The 23,009-nt window shown below is 33.7% G+C and overlaps 1 protein-coding gene across 1 annotated transcript in view; it reads right to left on the bottom strand.

The window, feature by feature from the left end:
* The window catches only part of Ten-a (Teneurin-a transmembrane protein), a 1,182,291-nt gene that overhangs the window by 652,243 nt on the left and 507,039 nt on the right, over window positions 1-23,009 (bottom strand). Inside the window, exon 3 of the mRNA XM_073974235.1 lies at window positions 7,443-8,268. Coding sequence (XP_073830336.1) covers window positions 7,443-7,677 — 235 coding nt within the window. The 5' untranslated portion in view covers window positions 7,678-8,268. The remainder of the gene's footprint in view (window positions 1-7,442; window positions 8,269-23,009) is intronic.

The raw sequence follows: 23,009 nt of genomic DNA, 5'->3' as shown, positions 1-23,009 counted from the left end.
AGCTCTCATATTACGATACCTCCCGATTTCTGGTATTTTGATGATTTTATCAACATATTCGGCCCGAATTGGTTGTAATTTGCCATTTGGGGTTCTCAATGATCAGAAACCTTCTGCGCCAAAAAATGGGGTCTTAGGTCCAGGTTTCGTATAGCCCTCATATTACGGTACCTCCCTATTTTAGTTATTTTGAGGTTTTTATCTACATTTTCGGTTCGAATTGGTTGTAATTTGCTATTTAGAGTTCTTACTGGTCAAAAAACGTCTCCGACTGGTATCGTGAATGGGAAAGGAAACAAATTATTCCATTTGAGGTCAGAATATTTCATAATAAAATTCGGTGCGACCGAACTTTACATTTTTACTTGTTTTCAATATTATATGTAGCATCATACATATATCAAAAATACACAAATGTAAAAAAATACACTCATAAGTAGATCCCAAAACAAAAATGTTTAAATATTTAAAGAAAAAAACCAAAACAAACAATTAAAACACAAAACAAAGAAGAAACTGAGAATACAGTAATACAGCATATTCACTGAAATGACCAGAGGCATCATCATTATTTTTAATGTCACACACGGAAATGCAAATATATGTAGCTGGAACCAAATTTTTTGTAAACTTGAAACTATTTCGAACATTCTTCAAAAAATTTGGAGAGTGGAGAAGGATGGCGAAGTTAGTAAAACTCTACTTAAATTTTTAGGACTTGGAAAAAAATTCACAAAAAAAGTATTATAAAAAATTTGATTTCCAGCCCATTTTATGGGAATAATGTGTACATATTTTATGTAAAAGTAATTAGAAACCTTTGTACTAAAACTTCCATTTCGAAAAAAATAATTTTATCCTTTCAATTTTGAGTTACTTGCCTTGTAAATCACAACCTAACTGATGTTATTAAAGTTTTTAAGAGATCATACGTAAATGTCAACTTCTTCTGTCTATTTTGTTAAATACCGTTATAAATTACAAAAAGAGTGCTGGAATATTAAAATATAATATCTTTAGAGAAAATTTGCTGAATTGTCGCAGAGATTTGCTGATATCGATTTTTCGATTTTTGTCGCAGGTTGGGACCAGTGTGGATTGGTCTAATTTTCTCTGTATCATCTTATTTCGCTAGCGAAAGTAGTCAGAAATGTTTTCGTTGCCATGCGAGTATCACGTGAGGAGATATGCTTATGGTGGTGTAAAAATTACCCCACGTCCAAGTTCTTGCAAATTTGGTATAGAATATATTTTACCACCACCTTCAAATTGATTCGACGTATGGATTTCAGTGCCAAAATGTTGACCAAATGCGGCATATGAATTATATATTCGGCATATTCGATTATGTCATATTCACAGAAAATGAGGGATGCTGTAATTAGGTAACTGATAGAAGAAGAGGATGAGTTCATCAACGATGACTATGAGATTGTCGTTCTTGAATTACTAGGATCTTCACAAGGACTTTATAGCCCCACCCATAATACATCCCAGAGACTCGAAAAATATGATATATATGCATTTTAGGGTTAAACGAAAGACTACGCCTACCTGTTTCCAATCCAATAAGCAAATGTACATGGACTGCAGCAAACCCATTTGTGTACAGTGTACGATCACTAAGAATGATAAATAAACTATTTGGTACCCTTTTAAGAAGGGTGTGTTCTTAAATGATCTCTGTATTTTTATTTAATATGTACGCATGACTATCGATAAATGTAATTTTAACTTTTTAATAATTGCTATATTCTTAATTTTTTTCTAAGAATAAAATATATTTTTTGTTGGAATAAAAAATGTCTGTAAAATGAAACGACGGATGAGCATTGATTTAATTTAATTTTATAATTTGCTGACACAATATCAATCAGAAAACGCAAAATACATATTATAATATATAATATAACTTTTCCACAAACATCCCAGATGGGACAAGGGAGACTTCTCTCATATCAATGAGTGCACGCCGATTCATATTGGCTCAATGATATGGGACCTACTTTTTATTGCCGAGTCCGAACGGCGTGTCTTACGGCACCACTTTTAGAGAAGTTTTTCATGGCTTAAATACTCAGGAAATGTCGCCAGCATTACTGAGGGGGAATTTTGCCACCGTTGAAAATTTGATGTTGCTTGGCCTGGGATTCGAACCGCAGACCTTCTGAGTGCAAGACGGACGTGCTAACCATTGCACCACGGTGGCCCCCAAAAATACAAAATACATATTATAAAAAAATTAAAATCTGTAAAAATTGTTTAAGAATATGTATATTGGTAAAATTTACCACCACGTCAAAAAGTATGTTCTACAATTTTACCTCTCAAGTTAAAGGTTAATATAGCCTCAATACTGGACCTTCAAATTATCGAAATTCGAGAAGTACCGTTCTATGGGGGTTAAATATTGTATATTGATTTACGTTTCACATGTTTGTTTAGCCCTAACATAACGGTACCGCCCCCTTTCTGGTATTTTTACCTTTTTAGATAAATTTTCTGGTCCAATTAGCTATAATTTTGCGTTCAGAGTTCCCAGTGATCAAGAAACTTCTCAACCGAAAATAATGGACACAGGTCAACGTTTTGAAATATCCTCCATATAACGGTACCGCTCTGTTTTAGGTACAAAAATTGTTGGCGAATTTCTTCGGTTTGGAATAGGCCAAATATAACGATTCCACCGGATTTAGAGATATGTTGATTTTTATGCCCTCAGCATTTATGCTATCGAGGGTATATGGTAAAAACAAAATTTCCTTTACAATTCCATTTGAAAAAATTTATTAAACTGAATTAAACATTTTTTGCGAGCACATCTACGGTTTTTTGGTATAGAGTTTAAGGAAAAAATTCTGGTTCCAAATCTGTTTGCGTTCACAAAATTGGCCGATGCGGTCAAAACTTATAGTGGTTTTTATTCTCTTATAAAGAAACAAGTGGATTGAAACACTTTTTCCCAAAAAAAACGTATGTATTTAGGAGGTTTTCGAATTTTTGAGCGTATGATCCGAAAAAAGTTATGCTGGGGATATCGATAGATACCGCGCCCACCTGTTATTTCAGTTGGTCACCATATAATTTAGGGTTTTTTGGGCCATTATATAAGGAAAGATGTACTTGCCTACGAAAAACATAATATCGATGTAAACAGGACCACTAGGAGACCCTTTGGATCCTCGAACAGACCCTTAACCAAGGATTAGACCGATAAGACCCATATTTGAACATAAACTAAGTTTGAACAATACGATATCCAAAGTGTGGACGATCGCAGTATTCGGTTCCAGAGTTATCATGCTCTCCAACCACTGCATATGGATCCATTGGAGTTTTTTTACACTTTTCGGGCTGCTTTCTCAAGAAGTATGGACTTGCCCCTGAAATAACTTTTACCGTTATAATTGAATGCTAGCTACTTCAACAAAAATCAAAGGGATTTGAGAGCAGGTCCGAAATTTTGTGTGGAAGGTAGCCGGATTAGTACATTAGTACCTGGTGTAAAGTATGGACCAAATCGGTCACTCCCTTCAAGAGTTATCGTGCGCACAGTTTTTGCGAACATTTTTCAACTTTTGTGGGAAAGGTACCTGCAGGAGTGGATGTGGCTTATCTTCGAACTTAAACTATGTATGGATATATCGAAAAATCTTGATTATCATGATAATTTCATTTGAAATTCGAAATATTTTACATGTAATTTGAGAATTCCAATTGAATTTCGAATTATTTCATTTGTAATTTGAGAAATCCATTTGATATTTGAATTTTTTCATTTGTAATTCGAATTATTTAATTTTAATTCGAATTTTTCCATTTGTAATTTGAATTTTTCTATTTGTAAATCGATTTTTTTCATTTGGAATTTCAAATATAGAAAATTCAAATTACAAATGGAACAATTCGAATTACAAATGAAATAATTCGTATTACATATGAAAAAACTCAAATTACAAATGAAATAATTCGAATATCAAATGGAATTCTCAAATTACAAATGAAATAATTCGAATTCCAAATGAAATTTTAAAATTACAAATGAAATAATTCCAAATTCAATTGGAATTCTCAAATTACAAGTGAAATGTTTCGAATTACAACTGAAATTATTCGAATTACATGTGAAAGTGGAGTAGTATCATGTTGCCCATGGAGTATTCTGTCATTCTTTCTCTTGGCATAGGTCTATAAAATGTAAGGTTAATCCATTTTTCTACATTGATGCCAACACAGCTGCCACGAAATTAATTTTAATCCATCCTAAAACACTTAATTTTAAAGAATTTCAGTCATACTATATAGAATATGTTAACAGTTCGCGAATGGGTGAAAACCGGATACATCGATTGTAAAACATTTTTGGTTTTTACCATATACACTTTCATACGGACAAAATGTGCCAAGTATGTTTGGACGAAATACATTTCAGACAATTTGGAGTCGATTTAGCAATGTCCGCCCGTCCGTCTGTCTGGATGGCTGGAGCGCACGATAACTCTCGAAAGGATTAACAGATTTAGTCGAAAATTTCGTAATATTTTGTCCAAACTTAGTTTAAGTCCACTCCCTAGATCACCTCCCCTACAAAAGTTCAAATTTTTTAACAAAAAATATGCGGAGGATAACTCTCGAAGGGACTAACCGATAAGGTCCATAAATTGCACATCGTAATATTTTTACCAGACAGAGATCAAGTTCGAATATCGACTATACCATTCCACTCCCTCGGTTACCTTCCACCCAAAATTTTGGAAAAGTGCAGTTTAAGACCTTCTCTCGAATCGTTTTGATTTTTCGTGTAACATCTTTTATGCGCTGCCCCCATTTTCTTGTAAGTCCATATTTCCTGAGAAAATTACCCGAAAGCTGTAAAAACCCGCTATGGCACCATATGTAGTGGATGCAGCGCACAATAACTCTCCAACGGATAAACCAATATGATCCAAAATTTGGCAGTCGTAATATTTTGCGCAAACTTAAACCAAGTTCTAAGAAGTTCAAAACTTTTGGCTAAAACTCTCGAGCGCTGTAACCTATTTGGTCCATACTTTGCACATCGTAATATATCTACGAGACATAGATAAGGTTATAATGTGGGCTATATATGGCGACTACTTCATGTATCACCCACACACAATTTCAAAATACGTGCAGATTAAGACCTTCTCTCGAATCGTTTTTGTTTTTCTTGCCACTGGTTGCACTCAAAGCCCCTATTACAATGTTAGAAGTTTTTGAGTGGCAAGTCCATACTTCTTGAGAAAATTACCCGATATCTGTAAAAAACCCTACGGTCAGCAAGTATAGTTACTGGTGCGCACAACAACTCCCGAACCGAATACTGCTATGGTCGACACTTGGCATATTGTTGGTGCTTATAGGTCTACTCCTTCCGGTACCTCCCCCAAAAACATCGATATCTTCTAAGCGGAGCAACCGATTTGGTCCAAACTTTGGATCTCGAAATATTATGTCCAAACTTAGTTTATGTTTAAAATGGGCCATATCGGTCCACTCCTTGGGTGCCACTCACACAAATGTTCACCCAACGGCCAAAATCTGATGATTTGTGAGTAAAATATACAAAACAATGTATGTCTGGAGGGGCACGGGCCACCCCCTGGTTACGTCGGTGATTCAGGGGGTCTTCAGAATTTTGGGCGTATGAACTTGGCAACAAAGATATGGATTAGGATAAAATCTTAAAAGTTTTGCGGGGAAGGTGTGACAATGAAAGTAGAAAATATCACCTTTCTAATGATGTTAAGCAGGTTCTCTTAGCTGATCAAACAACGAAGATATAACAATAGTCGCAAATAAAACCCAACTTTTAATTTTTGCGATTTTAATAATAATGTTGCAAGAAAAGTCAACACGATTCGAGAGGTCGTAACCTCCACTTTGAAATTTGGTGTGGGAGGTATCCGAAGGAGTTGCCATATATAGTCCATATTCTAATCTGATGTATGTCTCGAAGAAATATTACGATGTCCAAAGTATGGGCCAAATCAGTTACTGCCTTCGTGAGTTATCGTGCGCACCATTTTAGGAAACGTTTTGAACTTTTGTGGGGGAGGTACCTGAAGGAGTGGACCGTACTTAATTGCCAAATTTGTATCGAATCGGTTTATCCGTTCGAAAGTTACAGCGCGCTCCATCCACAACTCATGGTGTCATAGCGTGTTTTTACAGCTTTCAGGCCATTTTCTCAGGAAGTACCGACTTGCCCCTGAAAAAAAAAAACACCGTCGTAATGCGGGCAACGAATACAAGTTGTTGTAAAAAGAATCAGAGCGGTTCGGGAGCAGGCTTTAAACTGCATTTTCTCAAATTTTGTGCGAGAGGTACCCGAAGGAGTGGACCCATAGAATCCATATTGGAATCTGGTAGAAATTTTACGATGTGCAAAGTATGGGCCAATTCGGTTACTGCTTTCGTGACTTATCGTGTGCACAATTTTAGCGAATAGTTTCGAACTTTGAACTTAAACTTAGTTTGGACAAATATTACGAAGGTCAAATTTTGGACCCAATCGGATGATCCGGTCGAGAGTTATCGTGCACTCAAGCCAGACAGACGAACATTGCCAAATTGACTACAAATTTTCTAAAATGAATTTAGTCCAAACATACATACTTGGGGTCTAACACCATTATGTCAATGAGGCGGATTTTGCCGTATGAAAGTGTCTATATGTACCTCGTTAGCATAAATGCTGAGGGTATGAAAATGTTGGACAAAAGTCCATGTTTTGCTATAACTGTACCACCCGATCTCTGTGATTTAGAAAATTTTACCTATGTACATCATCTGTCTGAAATTGATGTAATTTGGAATTTAGGGTTCAAAGAAGTCACCGAATATTTTAGACATAGTAACCGGTACCAGTACCGTCCATTTTCAGGCATTTGTAGTTATTTTCTATATTTTCGGTCTAAATTGGCTGTAATATGGCATTTAGGGTTCCAGTGGTTAACAAAATTCTCGATTTAAAATTTTGGCCATGGATCCACGTTTTGGTATAGCCAGCGGATTTAATTATTTTTAAGGTAAATTTTGGTATTTGGTGTTCCCACAAGTCACAGAACCTTTCGCCTACAATTGCGGACATTGGTTTTTTCCTAACAAAAAGAAAAGTAATTATTTAATATTAGTTCAGAATATTTCATGGTGGAGGGTATAAAAAGTACGGCCCGGCCGAACTTAACGCAGTTCTTACTTGTTAATTTATGATTTTCTTCTTTCTAGCAAAAGACAAAATGTTACTCATCCACTCTTAGTTTCTGTGTGCATTTAATTTTATTTGCAATTTAATCTTCTTCTGTGCTTAGATTTATCCATTCTTTTCCCTCGTTTGCTCGTTAACTTGGAACATCGGCGACATAGTCATATATTATGAAATAAGGGGGTATAACTACTTAAATGGACTAACGACTTACTTGCCAATTGCTGACTCTGCAATAGCAGTTGGGCCAACAGTTGCGTATCGAATGCTGATGCTTGGCCTGTATTTTGATACTCATCCTCGCTGCTGCTATTATATGCATGCCGACTGTGCCATTCGGCTGAACGTTGCCGACGTATATTGTGTTCGCCACCACTAAAGTAATATTCACTTCCGCCTCCACCGCTGCCACCACGTTTGCGGCCAATTGTACCCGAATGACTGGACATTTTGATTTGAGCCTTGGTGTTGTGTGTTTTGTGTTGTGTCCTTGCTCTAGCTGGTTATTCCGCTATTACTTTTGCTACTGTTGTTGTTGCCTTTTACGTGGTAGGCGCACTGGATTTAGGCCATCTATTTTTCCAAAAAAAGCCAAGTGAAGATATGATGGCAATATTTCTGCTCGGTTAGCCACTGATTTCGTTTTTATTTTTCTCGCCCTTCACCTTTTTTTCCGCTCTACACATTCAGCATCACACTCAAGTTGCTCGACGCTTTAATCGGTTATAGTTATGCTTTCTATTAACGTCTGTCCAACCACCAACCAAGAACCAAACAGATACATGACCAACCAACCAACAACAATAAATAAGATGAAGGATATAAAATCAGATATATAGGTGGGTATCCTGTGGCCGGATAGTTTGTGATTGTTGTCGTAGTTGTTGTCGTTGAGGCAGTTCTTTGTGCAATTGTTTTATTTGATTTATACACATTTTTGGTAACTGAAACTGGCAGACATGCATGACGTCCATTCAGTGTAAATAACAGTTAACTTTCATTGAATCTTCACCGCATGTGGCCGGTCAGGTCGAATGTTTCTGCAATGATAAGAGTCATATAGAGGTAATATTAGTTTAATTAAAATATTTTTATGATCGTAAAAAAAGATTTATTGTCACCTGAAAAATGTTGAGTTTTGTTTTTCTTTTTTTTGCAAAATATTTTCGTATGACAAATAATAGAAAAAGCAAGTCTTACGCCAGACTATGAAAATTTTCATTAACATGAAAATGGGTTTATAGGTTCCAGTACTACAAGAATCTACTAATTTTTACTATTTTTCCCGATAACATAAAGGAAAATATGTTATCGTAGTAAAAAGTAGTAGCTTCTTGCAGGTTCTGGAATAAAGCACATGTTTATATTATAGCTTTTTGAAGGGTTAACGTGAAAATGAGTTTATAGGAAATAAGTGTGAAGGGGATGAAACTCTGTACACAAGGTTCTTTAATATGAAATTATTCTTTGTGTTTAAAGTCGTAACTCTCAAACCAATGCAAATATCATTAAAATATCAAAATTTTCATATTATTTCATATACGTGTGTGGACGTCAATGAAAATTTAAAAGAGAGTAACAAAGAATTTTCTAATGAAAATTTTCATAGTCTGGCATAAGACTAAGGCCATGTTTATATTATAGCCTTTTTAGGATTTATGAGGATTTATTTGAAATATAAGCAATGGAATTGACATTTGAAACCCAGTGGGTTTGTTAAACGTTATATATATAAACGTATTATATGTCCATATTTACATTAGGCAATTTTCCTTGCGGCAATTGCCAGTTTGTCGGTGAGAAAGTCCCAATTTACATTAGGCGAGTTTACTTGCGGCAATTGTCAGTTTGATGGAGAGAGAGGTGAGGCATATGGTAACCCTTTGCCTCTCAGCCCCCTCTCTCACCTACAAACTGACAATTGCCGCAAGTAAACTCGCCTAATGTAAATTGGGACAAAGGGAGTTGAGAGGCAAAGGGTTACCATATGCCTCACCACTCTCTCCATCAAACTGACAATTGCCGCAAGGAAAATTGCCTAATATAAATATGGACTAAGGTATATGCATGAATTACAGCAACCAAGGCAAATTTATATAAGGTATATGCATTAATTACAACAACTAACAAATTTACAAAAACAACATTGTTGTTATTGAAAATTAATTGTCAAAGATAAATATATAATTATAGGGTCTTTCCAATTCTTTTTCAGGAAAAACATACATACATTTTGAAAATCCTCTAAAATAGCTGATTGTCACTTCAACAACTAACAAATTTACAAAAACAACATTGTTGTTATTGAATATTAAATGTAAAAGAAACTATTGAATAATAGATTCGTTCTAAAAAATTTCTCAGGAAAAACATACATACCTTTTTAAAATCCTCTAAAATAGAACAAATTTGAATCAAAATGTAAATATAAAGTATCCAGAACAGTCGTAGGTCCTTTTTAGGATGAAAAGAATTATTTTACGGTAGCAAATTTCGCAGTTCCAAATTTCATGAGTAGACCCTATTACATTTTGAAAACCAAATTTACAAAAAAAAAAGTAAAAATACAGCTGATTTTCACTTCTACCTTATATAAATGTGCCTTGAGAAAAAGCATACATAGTTTCAAAATGAAGGCTATAGCAATAATATACTTCGCGGAGCTTAAATAAAAATGTTGTACACAGATAGAAACGAAATTTTTTTCTTTATTGCACCATGCTACCTTATATAATTGTGCTTTGGGCTATAGTAAAAAAATGGGAATCACAGGCTCTGTTCCAGAACCTGCAAGAAGCTACTAATTTTTACAACCATAAACATTTTTCATTTATTTTATCGAAAAAAATAGTAAAAATTAGTAGATTCTTGCAGTTCTGGAACAGACCAACAGTAATTTGTAGGTGTGATAATTTCATAACTTTGGGCAGTCGCACATGTAAATAATATTATTTTCGAAATGCCCTTTTTATACCCCCCAACATAGTATGGATGGATGGTTTTCAATTTGCAACACATTGAAATAATCATTTGCGACCCTATAAAGTATATATCACGAATATTGTCAATTATTTCATATTCCATTTCAGAAAAAAAGGATACATTTTTTTCGCGCTACATGAACGATTTTTGATATGTAGGTTAAGAAAAAAATTCCCAGTACGAATCTGGTCGCGAGCCAATTTTTGGTTGTTGCGGACAAAAGATATGGCGCTTTTATTTCGCTTTCTCTCTAAGTTACTGAAGCGAGTAGATTGCATAATACCTGCACAATGTTACACAGAATTCGCGGAATGTACATAAAATTGATAAATTATTGAATATAAGACAATTTTTTTTTCAAAATTAAGGCCCATTTAGTGGTCATAAAATTACATAAAAATTTGTTGTGGATCAAAACTTCACGGCGAATTAAATGAGACTACAATCATACAGATTGGTGTTATAGTTTCGATGTTACAGCCAAAATAAGCACATATTTTGGTCAGAAAAATAATTTTTTGTTTGAAAAAATATTTTTTTACATGCATTATGTAGTAGAAAATATTGTAAAAATATATAGGAATACTTCCTTCATTTTGCTTAAATCTCCCAATAAAATAGACGGATTTTGCTTTGTTGGCATTCATATTAAAGCTTTCCCATTAGGGAAGGTAATTGGGTTTATGAGGATATACCTCAAAGCTTCTGAAATGAAAATAGAGGTCAAATAACCCATTTTAATTTATATGCATTTTAAAATACGTGTAAATCGCGTAATTATCAAAATCATTTTGTCCGCATGTGATTTTCATGTACAGCAAGACCATATCTATTAAGTTGTATATATTTTTCGAAGTATAATTTGGACTCTAGGATGTAGCATCGGCTGCATCTTAGCATTAAAAAACCTATAAAATATCGCTAATTTGCACAAAGTGCATACAATTTTTGTCCGCATCCGATTATAGTGTCCACCATGAAAATCTACATCGATGTACATATATCTATTTGAAGGCGATCAATCAAGAACCGTGGATGTAGCATCACACACTATTTTTTGGGATAACATGAATGTAGCTTCCTTATCAGTGAAGCTTTTAAATCTCTGTTTCCGCTAAAACGAAGATGCTGCACTAGTTTTTTCTTTGCAATGGAAACAATCCGCAGAAAACGCGATAAAATACGCGATATTTTCAAAAACAATTTTAGGTGATTTTTCTACTTTGGAATTTCTCGTAATACGCGTTTTAGTAGATGGATTTTCACGGGGAATGATTTATTGGATCCGGAACGTACAAAACTAAAATGTGCAATAGAGTACGAAGAAATCGAATGACAATTGTAAAAATTAGTCCCGAAAAATATGATTTTTAGAAAAATGTTCGCACAAAATATTCGTATTTGGATGCAGATTTCTGTGAAGCTGTGAAGGCTACATTCACGACACATATATCAAATAACTCAGAATCGCGAGATCTACAATCCTATATACGTTTTTTTGAAAAATCTGTTTGCGGAATGAAATTAGAAGAAAATTTCAAAAAACACTGTAAATCTGGCTTCAAAATGTCAGCATCATTTAATGGTAGAAGTAGTTCAAATTTTGAAAAGTAATACATTAGTGAGTTGATCCTTATTTAGTTTGCGTCTACTTTTACTTTGACAGGAAAATCGAGAGAAGTGTGGTTTACTCACAAATCGAGAGAAAACAAAAAAAGACATGTTGGCTTCAACCCATTTTTACCAATTTGTTAACATAAACATAGCCACAGCTTCCACACAAATTATCTTTTAGGGCCAATATTTTTTGCCACGTCCAAAAACATTTCATTTTATCCAAAAATATTTAATTTGTATAATATACAATCACAAGTCGCGTGGGTAAACCTTGGCTTCAGCTATGTTAAATTTTCAAAAATATTGGTGATATGTATATTTTTGATAAAGATTCACAGTGGTCACAAAACTTCTTACTAACTAAGATAGATGGCTTTTATACAGGCTTTTATACAGAACAGAATATCTGGTTCCATAAGCCGGACTGAGAATGGATTTAGAAACGCACAGACTTTCTGCTTTTCTTCTCCAATTTTGCTTTACTTCTACAATGGTTTGTGATAAATTCTTCAACTTTGTCTTTCCATTGAATTTTTGGCCTTCCCTTATGTTGTATACCGTCGAGTGGCTCGTATTCATATGCCTTTATAGGCATCCTGCTAACATAGCCCAGCTCATGGTAAAATAAACTGAAAGGCAGGCCAGGGGCTGGATTCTTGTTCTATGAAAACTTGAAATGAAAAAATATTTCCTTTAAAATTTTTTTCATTTGACAGTTTTTTTCTTTATAAGGCCGAAACCTATAGCTCTGCGTATTGCGGGTGCGTTCAAAAATACAAAAACAAAATACATGTATTTCAAATTGAAAGCAACTAGAAATACATGTATTTTGTTTTTTGTATTTTTGAACGCACACGCAACACGCAGAGCTATAGGTTTCGCCCTAAAAATTTTCATTTCACATTTTCATATAGTCTGTTCCAGTACTGCAAGAATCTACTAATTTTTACAATTTTTTTCGATAACATAAAGGAAAAACTGTTATCGTAGTAAAAATTAGTAGCTTCTTGCAGGTTCTGGAACAGAGTAATAGAAACAGAATTGAGCCCCAGGTTCATGCCACAATTACCAAGGTAGTGGTATAGTACAATTTTGAATATGTGATGTCAAAATTTCGTTATGTTGTTGGGGAAATTACAACAAAAATAATTTTTTTTTATAAAGGGATTTGACGTTTTTTATTCGAACAGCTGGCGTGACACCAACAAAATAGTAAAGATTAGTAGATTCTTGCAGTTCTGGAACAGACCATGACACAATTACTAAGGTAGTGGTATCACACTAGCTGTTCGAGTAAGACAAGTCAAATCCCTTTATAAAAAAATATTTTTGTTGTAATTTCCCCAACAACATAAAGACAGTTTTGACATAACACATTCAAAACTGTACGATACGACCCAGCCAGCATTTTTTGAAAATTTTAATCAAATTCGAGTCTTTTTTGATCCGACTGCACGATTAAAAAGCTAGAATATGAGCTCATTTACTGATCATAAATGACTCCTTTGTCGGTAGGAAAACATAACCTCAGGCGACTCGTCTAAGCAACTCACAAATGAGTCTTCCTCTGCATTAGTTTCGAGTCATTTTTGCCCATTTTCTGATGGTATATAAAGTCTTTTTCGATTCGCATTTCAATCATTTATTGGTGATTTGTTGAATGATTTGGGACTCTTTTTCGAGTCTTTTTTGGGTCATGTTTATAATCGTTTATGAATCTTTAGGGAGTCATTTTTGAGTATTTTTATTAAACGAAATAAATTAAAAGAATTTTCCCTTTGTTCTCTTTTTCTTTTCTTTCCTTTCCTTTGTTTTCTTTTCTGCTTTGTTATAACCTGAACATGTGTTGTGTTTGTATATACACTTAATATTATACGTTACATTTATATCAAAGTTTTGTAGAAAGTGTATATGAGCATTTTATTTTTTTATTTACAACCAAATAAAAATAAAACAAAGCAATCAGTTTTTAATCACCTAACTGTTCAAAATATGATCAGAAGATACATAATTATAATCACTTTTCAAACACCTGCATGACCCTTTTTTGATTAAGCATTTTTCAATCTTCCAGATGATCAAAATGTGAAAATAAATAACAAAAAATGGTCACATTTTAATCACTTCAATGACTAATTTGTGATTGCTACACATTTATTGTTGTATTTTAAATTGAACTCTTTTTAATCACTACAGGGAGTCACTTTCGAGTCCCTTTCTGATCATACAAGCGACTTAATCAGTTTTTGATCACCAAAAGGACTCTAAAAAGACTCCTCAATGTGATTTTTGAAAAAACAGTCTTCCAAATGCTAGCTGGGGACTACCTATGTAATTGTGCCATGGAACAGACCAAAAAATATGGTCTTCCAGAAATACTATAAACAAATACGCAAAAGGTTATACTGTTTCTTTTTGTACCCTCCACCATAATATGGAGGTTATAATTAAAATTATCATTTCGTTTGTGACAGATCGAAATATTCGTCGGAGACCCTATAAAGCATATGTATATGTATATTCTTGATCTAATTATAAGTCGAAAAAGTCATGTCCGTCTGTCCGACTGTTGAAATCAAGATACAGCTAGGAATTTAATTAAGATAGAGCTACATAAATTGGTTACGAAGCTTCTATTACTCCTAGGTTGTTTGGTATTGAAAATGGGCTATATCGGCCAACGTTTTGATATAGTTCTCATAGAACGGCACCACCCGATTTTCAGTATTTTGAAGGTTTTAGCCTCATTATCACCTCCATGTAAAACGCCCTAACTAACTTTAAATTAAAACCGCTAACACCTGGAAAGTTTTTGCAGATTCTGAAACAGCAATGTTCATAGATGAGAAAAAAAATCCAAAAACAAGAAAAAATCTCTAGAGATATTTTAAAATAAATCGCGGTAAAAGTTCTTATTTTAGGGTTTTTTAGGTTTTCAGGATCTTGCATGGAAACCACAAGCTCTATTGAAATGGGGAAAAAACGTTGTAGAAAAATGTCACAGCTTCAACATTTTCTTTAGTCCCATTTCGATAGGATTGCTTTTTCTCATCTATGAACTTTGTAGATTCAGAATCTGCAAAAACTACCAGGGTGTAAGCACCTTCCACTTAAAGTTAGGCAGTACAGTCAGTTCATTGTCCCAATTTCAACATCTATATCTCAAAAATGGTTAAACCTAGGATAAAGTCATAAAGGTCAATCTTGAAGAGAATTTTTAAAGCTACAACATTTGCTCCAATCCAATTTCAACAGGACTTGCGGTTTCCAAGCAAAATCGTGAAAACCTAAGGAAAAGCCTATAAATGTGAATTATGATCGCGTTAATTTTTGTTCCTGTTTCTTCAGAATCCGCAAAAACTTCCTAGGTATAAGCACCTTCCATTTAAAGTTGGTTCAGGCGCACCGTGACATATAAATGTGTTTTCCTTTATAGTTTTGGTTTGTTTATAAAGAACTACGTTTACCTTCCATGTTATAAAATTTCGTAACCATGATAGAAAGGTATTAATATCATGAAAGATGAATTCGAAGTTTTTTTTTAATTGATGCAATATACGATGCTGTTCGAGCTTTTGAAGTGCTTATGCTACCTTTGATTAGAAGTACTGTAATACCACGAAATATTGATCTCTTTCATTTATCGAATCGGATAAAGTCACTCTCTTTTAATTGTTTTTTTTTTTTTTTGGTATGTAGTATTGTTCTCTTTAAAACCGTTTCAATAAATTACCGTACCGTTGACACGATTATTTATCTATTTTATTTTTCCTCAGGTACTAAATTTTAGTGAAATTCCAAATTTAGTGGACTAGAACTTTTAGGGAACAGCTTGAAACAAAGTTCTGTTTTCACAAAATGATGCCTGATGATGATGTCCTCTTTCAACATATACACTCCGTTTCATGTCAATAGCACATTTCAAATTGCTTTTTGTTACTTCATTTTAGTCGATATCCGTGGAATGACCTCGGGAATGTTTATATATCTTGGTTTGTAATCTTATGAAGTATATTTCAACAAAAAGTTTGGCTTCGATAACCTACCGTTATAATTTTTTTAATTTTCTTTCAAAAAGTCCAAAATTTGTACGGTTTAAAGTGTTTCATCGGAATAGCACATTCTTTAATTTTTTAATTGTTCCACAAACATCCCAGATGGGACAAGGGAGACTTCTCTCATATCAATGAGTGCACCCCGATTCATATTAGCTCAATGATATGGGACCTACTGTTTATTGCCGAGTCCGAACGGCGTGTCCTAAGACACCACTTGTAGAGAAGTTTTACAAGGCTGAAATACTCAGGAAATGTCGCCAACATCACTGAGGGGTATTTTGCCACCGTTGAAAATTTGATGTTGCCTGGCCTGGGAATCGAACCCACGACCTTTAGCGTGCAAGGCGGGTGTGCATACCATTGCACCACGGTGGCACCACATTCTTTAATAACTTGGGTAAAAATGCAAATTTCGAATGATTCTGTTACGATTCTTTAAAATCTCTCTTCATTCCTTAGTTTTCTTTAGTTTTTTATAAAACTAAGAAAAAACTGCCAACTTATGCCAAATTTTTAACGTATTATAGACAATTAAGGTCCACAGCTTTCATAAGGTCTTATTTTCCCGGTATTAAAGTCATAGTTCGACCAATTTTAGCGTTTTAAATTTAAAATATCTTTTATTTGTTCCAATTTTAAAGAATCGTGACCGAGTCATTCGAAATTTGTATTTTTACCCAAGTTATTAAAGAATGTGCTATTCCGATGAAACACTTTAAACCGTAAAAATTTTGGACTTTTTGAAAGAAAATTAAAAAAAAATTATAACGGTACGTTATCGAAGCCAAATATACTTCATAAGATTACAAACCAAGATATATAAACATTCCCGAGGTTGTTCCACAGATATCGACTAAAATGAAGTAACAAAAAGCAATTTGAAATGTGCCATTGACATGAAACGGAGTGTGTATACTTTTGTGACCGTCCAGTACCGTCAGTTTAACACAATTTTAAATTGTTTGAAATTACATAAGTAAAAATGTGTGTTTTTCCATACCGTATCCCGTATAAATTACAGCGTTTTACACAAATGGATATTTTTTAATATATGATTTTTTGTAAGAATTATATAAGTTTTATGGAAACCAAGGTGTATTTTGTTAATTTTGGAAAAAAAATAATTTTTTGGAAAAAAAAAATTTGAAATTTTTTTCCAAAAATTTTACTTTTTTTGTATTTTTACCCAGCAAAAATTTGGTAAGCACATGTCATTACTTCTTACGTTACCGGGTAATGAGTGCTCATTACACTCCGCATTATCAGACAGTATATATATAACAGTTTACACATAACTAGTTACTTCCTTACTTACTACTTACTTACTAAGTAATGAGTATGGTGGCACAGAGCTAGTGTGTCCGACTACAAATTCCAGAGTTGTGTGTTCAAAGCTCAGCGTTGGCATGGGTGTTTTTTGTTTACAAAATTACAAAAACATATTGATGTACATAAATGAGTTAAACCAACCCTTGTTGTTCGTGCGTGTGGCCTAGTGTGTAGTGTTTTGGCTACAAATCAGAAGTTCCTGTGTTCAAAACTAGCAGGTATCGAATGAAAAAGAAAAAAAAAACAAAAAGAAAATGTGTAGCGTTGAATTTGAATATAATTTCACCTCAATTTTTTCTAAAAATAGAACTTTGCTTTTTAGCTTCTTTTCGACTACCAGTAGTGGAATTCTGTAACACATTTTTTGAGTTACCGAGAAATGTCGGTAAAATTTAAACGCAAAATTATGAATGAAATGGATCAATAAAAGTTGACACCACTGTTGCTATCGTTAGAACTTAGCGACAGATTTATTTTGGTTGTTAACTTACCAAAAAATTTCCTTAATTACCGAAATTATAAGAATTTTAATTTTATCGATTTTTTCGGTAACTCAAGAAATGTGTTACAGAATTCCACTACAGTATGTGGTTAACTATGTACTTAAAAAACATATTTAAGGAAGTACTTCCTTCCTATGACATCCCCATGTAAAAATAATGACTTTTACGGTATATTTGTAAGTATTTACTACTGCCAAATTTTACTGAATAAAGTCATTACTTAATATGACTTTTTGCTGGGAATGGTTTGTTTATGGTTTTTTGACTTTTTTAAATAGTTAGAACATACTAAAAATACAAAAACACTCATATTTTGCATCAAAAAACTTAAATTTGTAACTTTGACCTTGATTTCATCTGCAACTACTAGACCGAATTCGAATGCTTTTAATGCATCGTAAAGCTGATTATGTTATCTGTCAAAAGTTACAGAGTTTTGACCAGCAAAAAACTATTCAGAACACTTGGCGTCGTACCAACAGCCAAATGTATAAGTTATATCGTCTGCTCCGTCGGAAAAGGTCGTAATTCCGCTTTTTTGGAAATCGCGTTTTTATTACAGAATGATAGTACTAATCAAAACACGTTGTATGATACAAAGAAAAATTGTAGTGTGTCGCGTTTTTCTATATGTTTTGCCCTTGCCGGAAGATGTCGCAAGTCCACAAAAAGTAAAAATTTTAGTACGAAGAGGTCCACAGGAAAGTATATACTTTAAAAGAATACTACAACTAATGTAGTTCAGATATAATGTTTAACGTCATCCATGGTTGGGATACAATGCAAAGAACTAGCCTACACCACAGGATGATAATCGAATGATATTTGGCGGAGCCAGAGGACCACACTTTTAAACAAAAATGTGATAATTTCTATAATGCAACGAAAATTTAATTGGTATATGGCGAAAACCAAAAATGTTTTACAATCGATGAATCCGAGTTTAACCTATTCAGAATTCGCGAACTGTTAACATATTCTATATAGTATGATTGAAATTCTTTAAAATGAAGTGTTTTAGGAGGAATCCCATAAGGCCGACCATTAAAATTAATTTACGTGGAAGCTGTGTTGGCATCAATGTAGAAAAATAGGTAAAAATGGGTTGAAGCCAACATGTTTTTTTATGCTCCCTTCCGATTTCTGGCTTAACCTTACATTTTAAAGACATATGCCCAAAGACTCAAAGAATACTTTATGGGCAATATGATACTAGTGTATCATTTTTCGATATATCCACTGCATCCACCTAAAATTGATGCTGACATTTTGAAGCCGGAATTTTGGGGTTTTTTGAATTTTTTTAATAATTCGGACGCGCAACAAGATAATATTCAAAACTCATAATAGGATTATAAAACTCGTGATTTTACGTCGTTTAATGCATATCTCATGAGTGTGCTTCTTACAGCATCCTAGTAATTGGAGTCTAAAGGCCAATATTTAATGCGTGAATTTTTTTTTAAAAACCTATTTTTTGCGTTTAAAATTTACAAGTGTCATTCAATTTCCTTTGTACCCCGTGTGAATTTAGTTTTTTACGCGACGGATCTAATGAGCCCATCCGCGATCGAATCCATCCACTAAAACCGCGGATATAGATACCCTGAAAATAGGAAAATCAGCAAAAAATTATTTTGACAAATCCGCGTACTTAACCGCGATTTTCTTTTACATTTTTTACGTAAATGGAATCCTTTATACGCGATTATAATATTTGCGAAAACGCGCGTCATAAACTACAGAGATTCGCGAGTAATATGGGTTTTTTACCAAAAATAGAATGTGGAGGCACATCCGCGGTTTTCGAAGAATCTGTTTGAAATCTGTGTATATAGACGTATTTTTTATAGGTGCTACTGAAACCGGATGCGGATCAAAATCGTATGCAAATTACGCGATTTTTAACCACTCTAATGCTTTTTGCATTGTGTGATGCAACTGGCGGCACATTTTGACCGCTGAGTGAAACATCGAAATATGCATAGATATTAAAAGATATTGATTCGCTGTATCCAAAAACGGATGCGCATCAACTGATTTTAACTAATTCGCGAATAATAGGCTTTTTAATTTCCACATTTTTTGAATGATTGTAATTTCAATATTACTCTTAATTTCCTATCCTTATATGTTATCACAGTAAGCAAATAAGATTTCACGATGGTAAACCATATTTCTTGATGAAGTTTTATCAGTACGCATTAATTATTGCATGGGATTTTAGCGAAATAGGTGGAGTACTCCCAAATATTTTTTCTAATTTTTCGAATCAAACCAAAAAATATATTTGCAACAATATTTTCCAACAATGAGTTTTTCTCTTTTGTTGTTGCTATAATATGCAATTTATGTACCCAATCTCTATAAATTTGGTATCATATTTTTCTACGCATTGTCTAGATTCCGCATATATTCTTTAATTTATTTTTTGAGGGTTTGTACGGATTCTGGGAAAGGATAATTTGGATTTACTTTAAATTTTTTGTATTATTTGTTAATTTTCCGCGAAAATAATAATACATTTAAAAACTATTTAAACATCTACGAATAGATATGGAATGCTGTTAACGATTTATGTATACATTTTCTGATAACAACAAATAAGATATTTTTAAATATTTTTTCTTTATTTGAGAATAAAAACCGCTATAACTTTTGCGTGCATCGTCCAATTTTGTGAACGCGAACAGATTTAAAACCAGAATTGTTTTCTTAACCTCTATGCCAAAAATTGTAGATGTGCTCGCAAAAATTTTTTTTAATTTTTTTCGAATGGAATTGCAAAGGATTTTTGTTTTTCGCCATATGCTGTATATGTTCAAATACCCATCATATTAAAAGGTCGTGATTCGCAGAAAAAATACAAAAACTGTACAAAGGAATAAAGATATAGTAATTATAATAATCATGTTTTGTATTAAATATTGCACCCAAAAGTTTTGGTCCATTAAACCCGCTGATAACTATCTTATCACCATGCTTATTCTTTGTCTTAAACACAAATTATTCTTAAAATTTCGCGTCGATCGGAATAATACTGCGATCTACAGGGCAGCTACAGAATCGGGTAAAAATTGTAATTTGGTCAATTCTAGTCGGAACCCGACCTCTTCATAAAATTTCGTGACGATCGGTCCATAATTGAGGCCTGGAGTTTTATTACAATTGTTAATGGACGGACGGACACAGATAGATATGAAACAATGGCAAGGGGTGGGGGTCTACGACGAATACTTCGCAATCTTACACGAATATTGTACAAAACAAACTTATAATACCCTTTCCACATTGATGTGTAAAGTATATATATTTTATTTAAAAAAATCTGTAAACTGTAAGAAAAGGTCGTAAGTCCTTACAAAAAACAAAATTGTACAAGGAAAAGGTCGTAAGTCCAAATACATCCAATTATCTCCCAAACGCGACGGAATTTTATCAAAGAAAGTAAAGGTATTGAAGCGGAATATAAAAACGAAGAATACTGCCTTTACAACCATAATAAAATCTTTAATACAGAAAGCGCTGGAATGTTTTTTCTTCCTTGAAAATTTTATGAAAAGGGCCTTACGACCTTTTCCGACGGAGCAGACGGTATACCGAATTTTCAAAATTACAAAATTGTAGTGGCTTACACATTGAACTTGAACATGCTGTCGGTTTTCGTAGAAAGTTTAAGAACAACTTGAATGGATATTGATCAGATTATTTCGAAACATAGTGTAGGTTGGAGTAGGGCATACGACCGATGCATTTGGATTCTATATTGAGATAGGTATTACATTCAGTTATAAGTATCTATGTACATATTTTATTAAGTATATAGTACGGCAGTAGCATCATGCGATACACAATAGAAATTCTTTTCCAAATTGTAATATCCAATGAAATGTAAAGCTAATGTGACACAAATGGATTCTAAGAAGCTATTATTATCATTTTAAGCTGTCAAGGCTTAGACGAAATTTCAAAATAAAAACGCACACATAAACACTTTTTGCAAGACAATACAAAAACCCTACTCTCTACCAGAATAACGCGTGACATACATATTTGAAGAAAATACTTGGAAGAAATTATATTTCCTTACCTATGTACTACTACAGCAGCTTCTGTTACTGATGTTTGCTGTAGTCAACATAATTGTGATTTACTGCAAGTTACCTTTTCAGTGTTCCTTAAATTCATATTTTCCCCTTCGTCATTGTTTATATCCTTTTAAAAGGGCAGTAAACACAAGCACACATCACCCCCTAAAAGAAAAAAAGGGTTGTTTATGGCTGGTATTTGTTGCCTACCCAGGGGTGTTCATATCAGAAATTTAACCATAACTCGTTGTTCTTTGTTGCTCTGTCAAGGGAAAAAGGGTTTCTTTTGGAAAATGTGTTTCAATTTATGCTATACTGTATATGGATTTTTGTTACTGTTGTTGCTGATGCTGCTCCCTTTCCACCAAATCTAAATGGTTAACATTTGTATGCTGTGTGGTTTCATAATAACGGCTAATTATCAACTAATTGTAAAAGCAATAAATTTTTTAAAGCCACTTATGTTTATGCAACGCATTTCTGTCTGGGAAAAGGGTTTTACTATCGTATACTCGTATATGTTCATAAATATATACAATATCATCTGTGCAGGTATAGCACTTTTGAGTGTCGTAATGAAAACGATATGGGCGGTAAACAAATGTGACTGTTGTGTTGACGTTTAATGATAAAATTTAGCATTAATGGACACTCACTTACATAGATTGTCTTGAATAAAACGTTACATTTGTTAAATAAACAGAAACGGCACCAATCCCCTACTTTTCCCCTATTTTTGTATGTATGTAAAGGGTGCTATAAAATCCTGAAAATACTGAAAATCGGGAGGTTTGTATGGGGATATACCAAAACATGGGCCTACGTTGACAATTTTTTGATGAAGAAGTTTTGCGACCACTGGGAACCTCAAATATCGAAATACCGATATTTTGGCAAAAATGTATAAACAATTCTCAAAATACAGAAAACAGGATATTATCGTTTTATGGGGCTATACCGAAACCTGAACCTATTTTGACAATTTTTTACAGTGATAATTGGGGACATACCGATACATGGACCTATGTCGACAATTTTTGGTTGAGATGTTTCGTGACTGCAGGGAACATTCACTGGTAGTTCAGTCAAAAAATATAGGTAAAACCTTTAAAATATCGGAAATCGAGATCTACCATTATGTGGGGGCTATACCAAAGCATGGAACTATATTGAACATTTTTTGTAAAGAAGTTCGTGTATGCTG

The sequence above is a fragment of the Musca autumnalis genome, unplaced genomic scaffold, assembly GCF_047663935.1.
Source record: "Musca autumnalis isolate F117 unplaced genomic scaffold, ASM4766393v1 scaffold_3, whole genome shotgun sequence".
Lineage (NCBI taxonomy): Eukaryota > Metazoa > Arthropoda > Insecta > Diptera > Muscidae > Musca > Musca autumnalis.
This window is presented reverse-complemented; position numbering and strand designations above follow the sequence as displayed.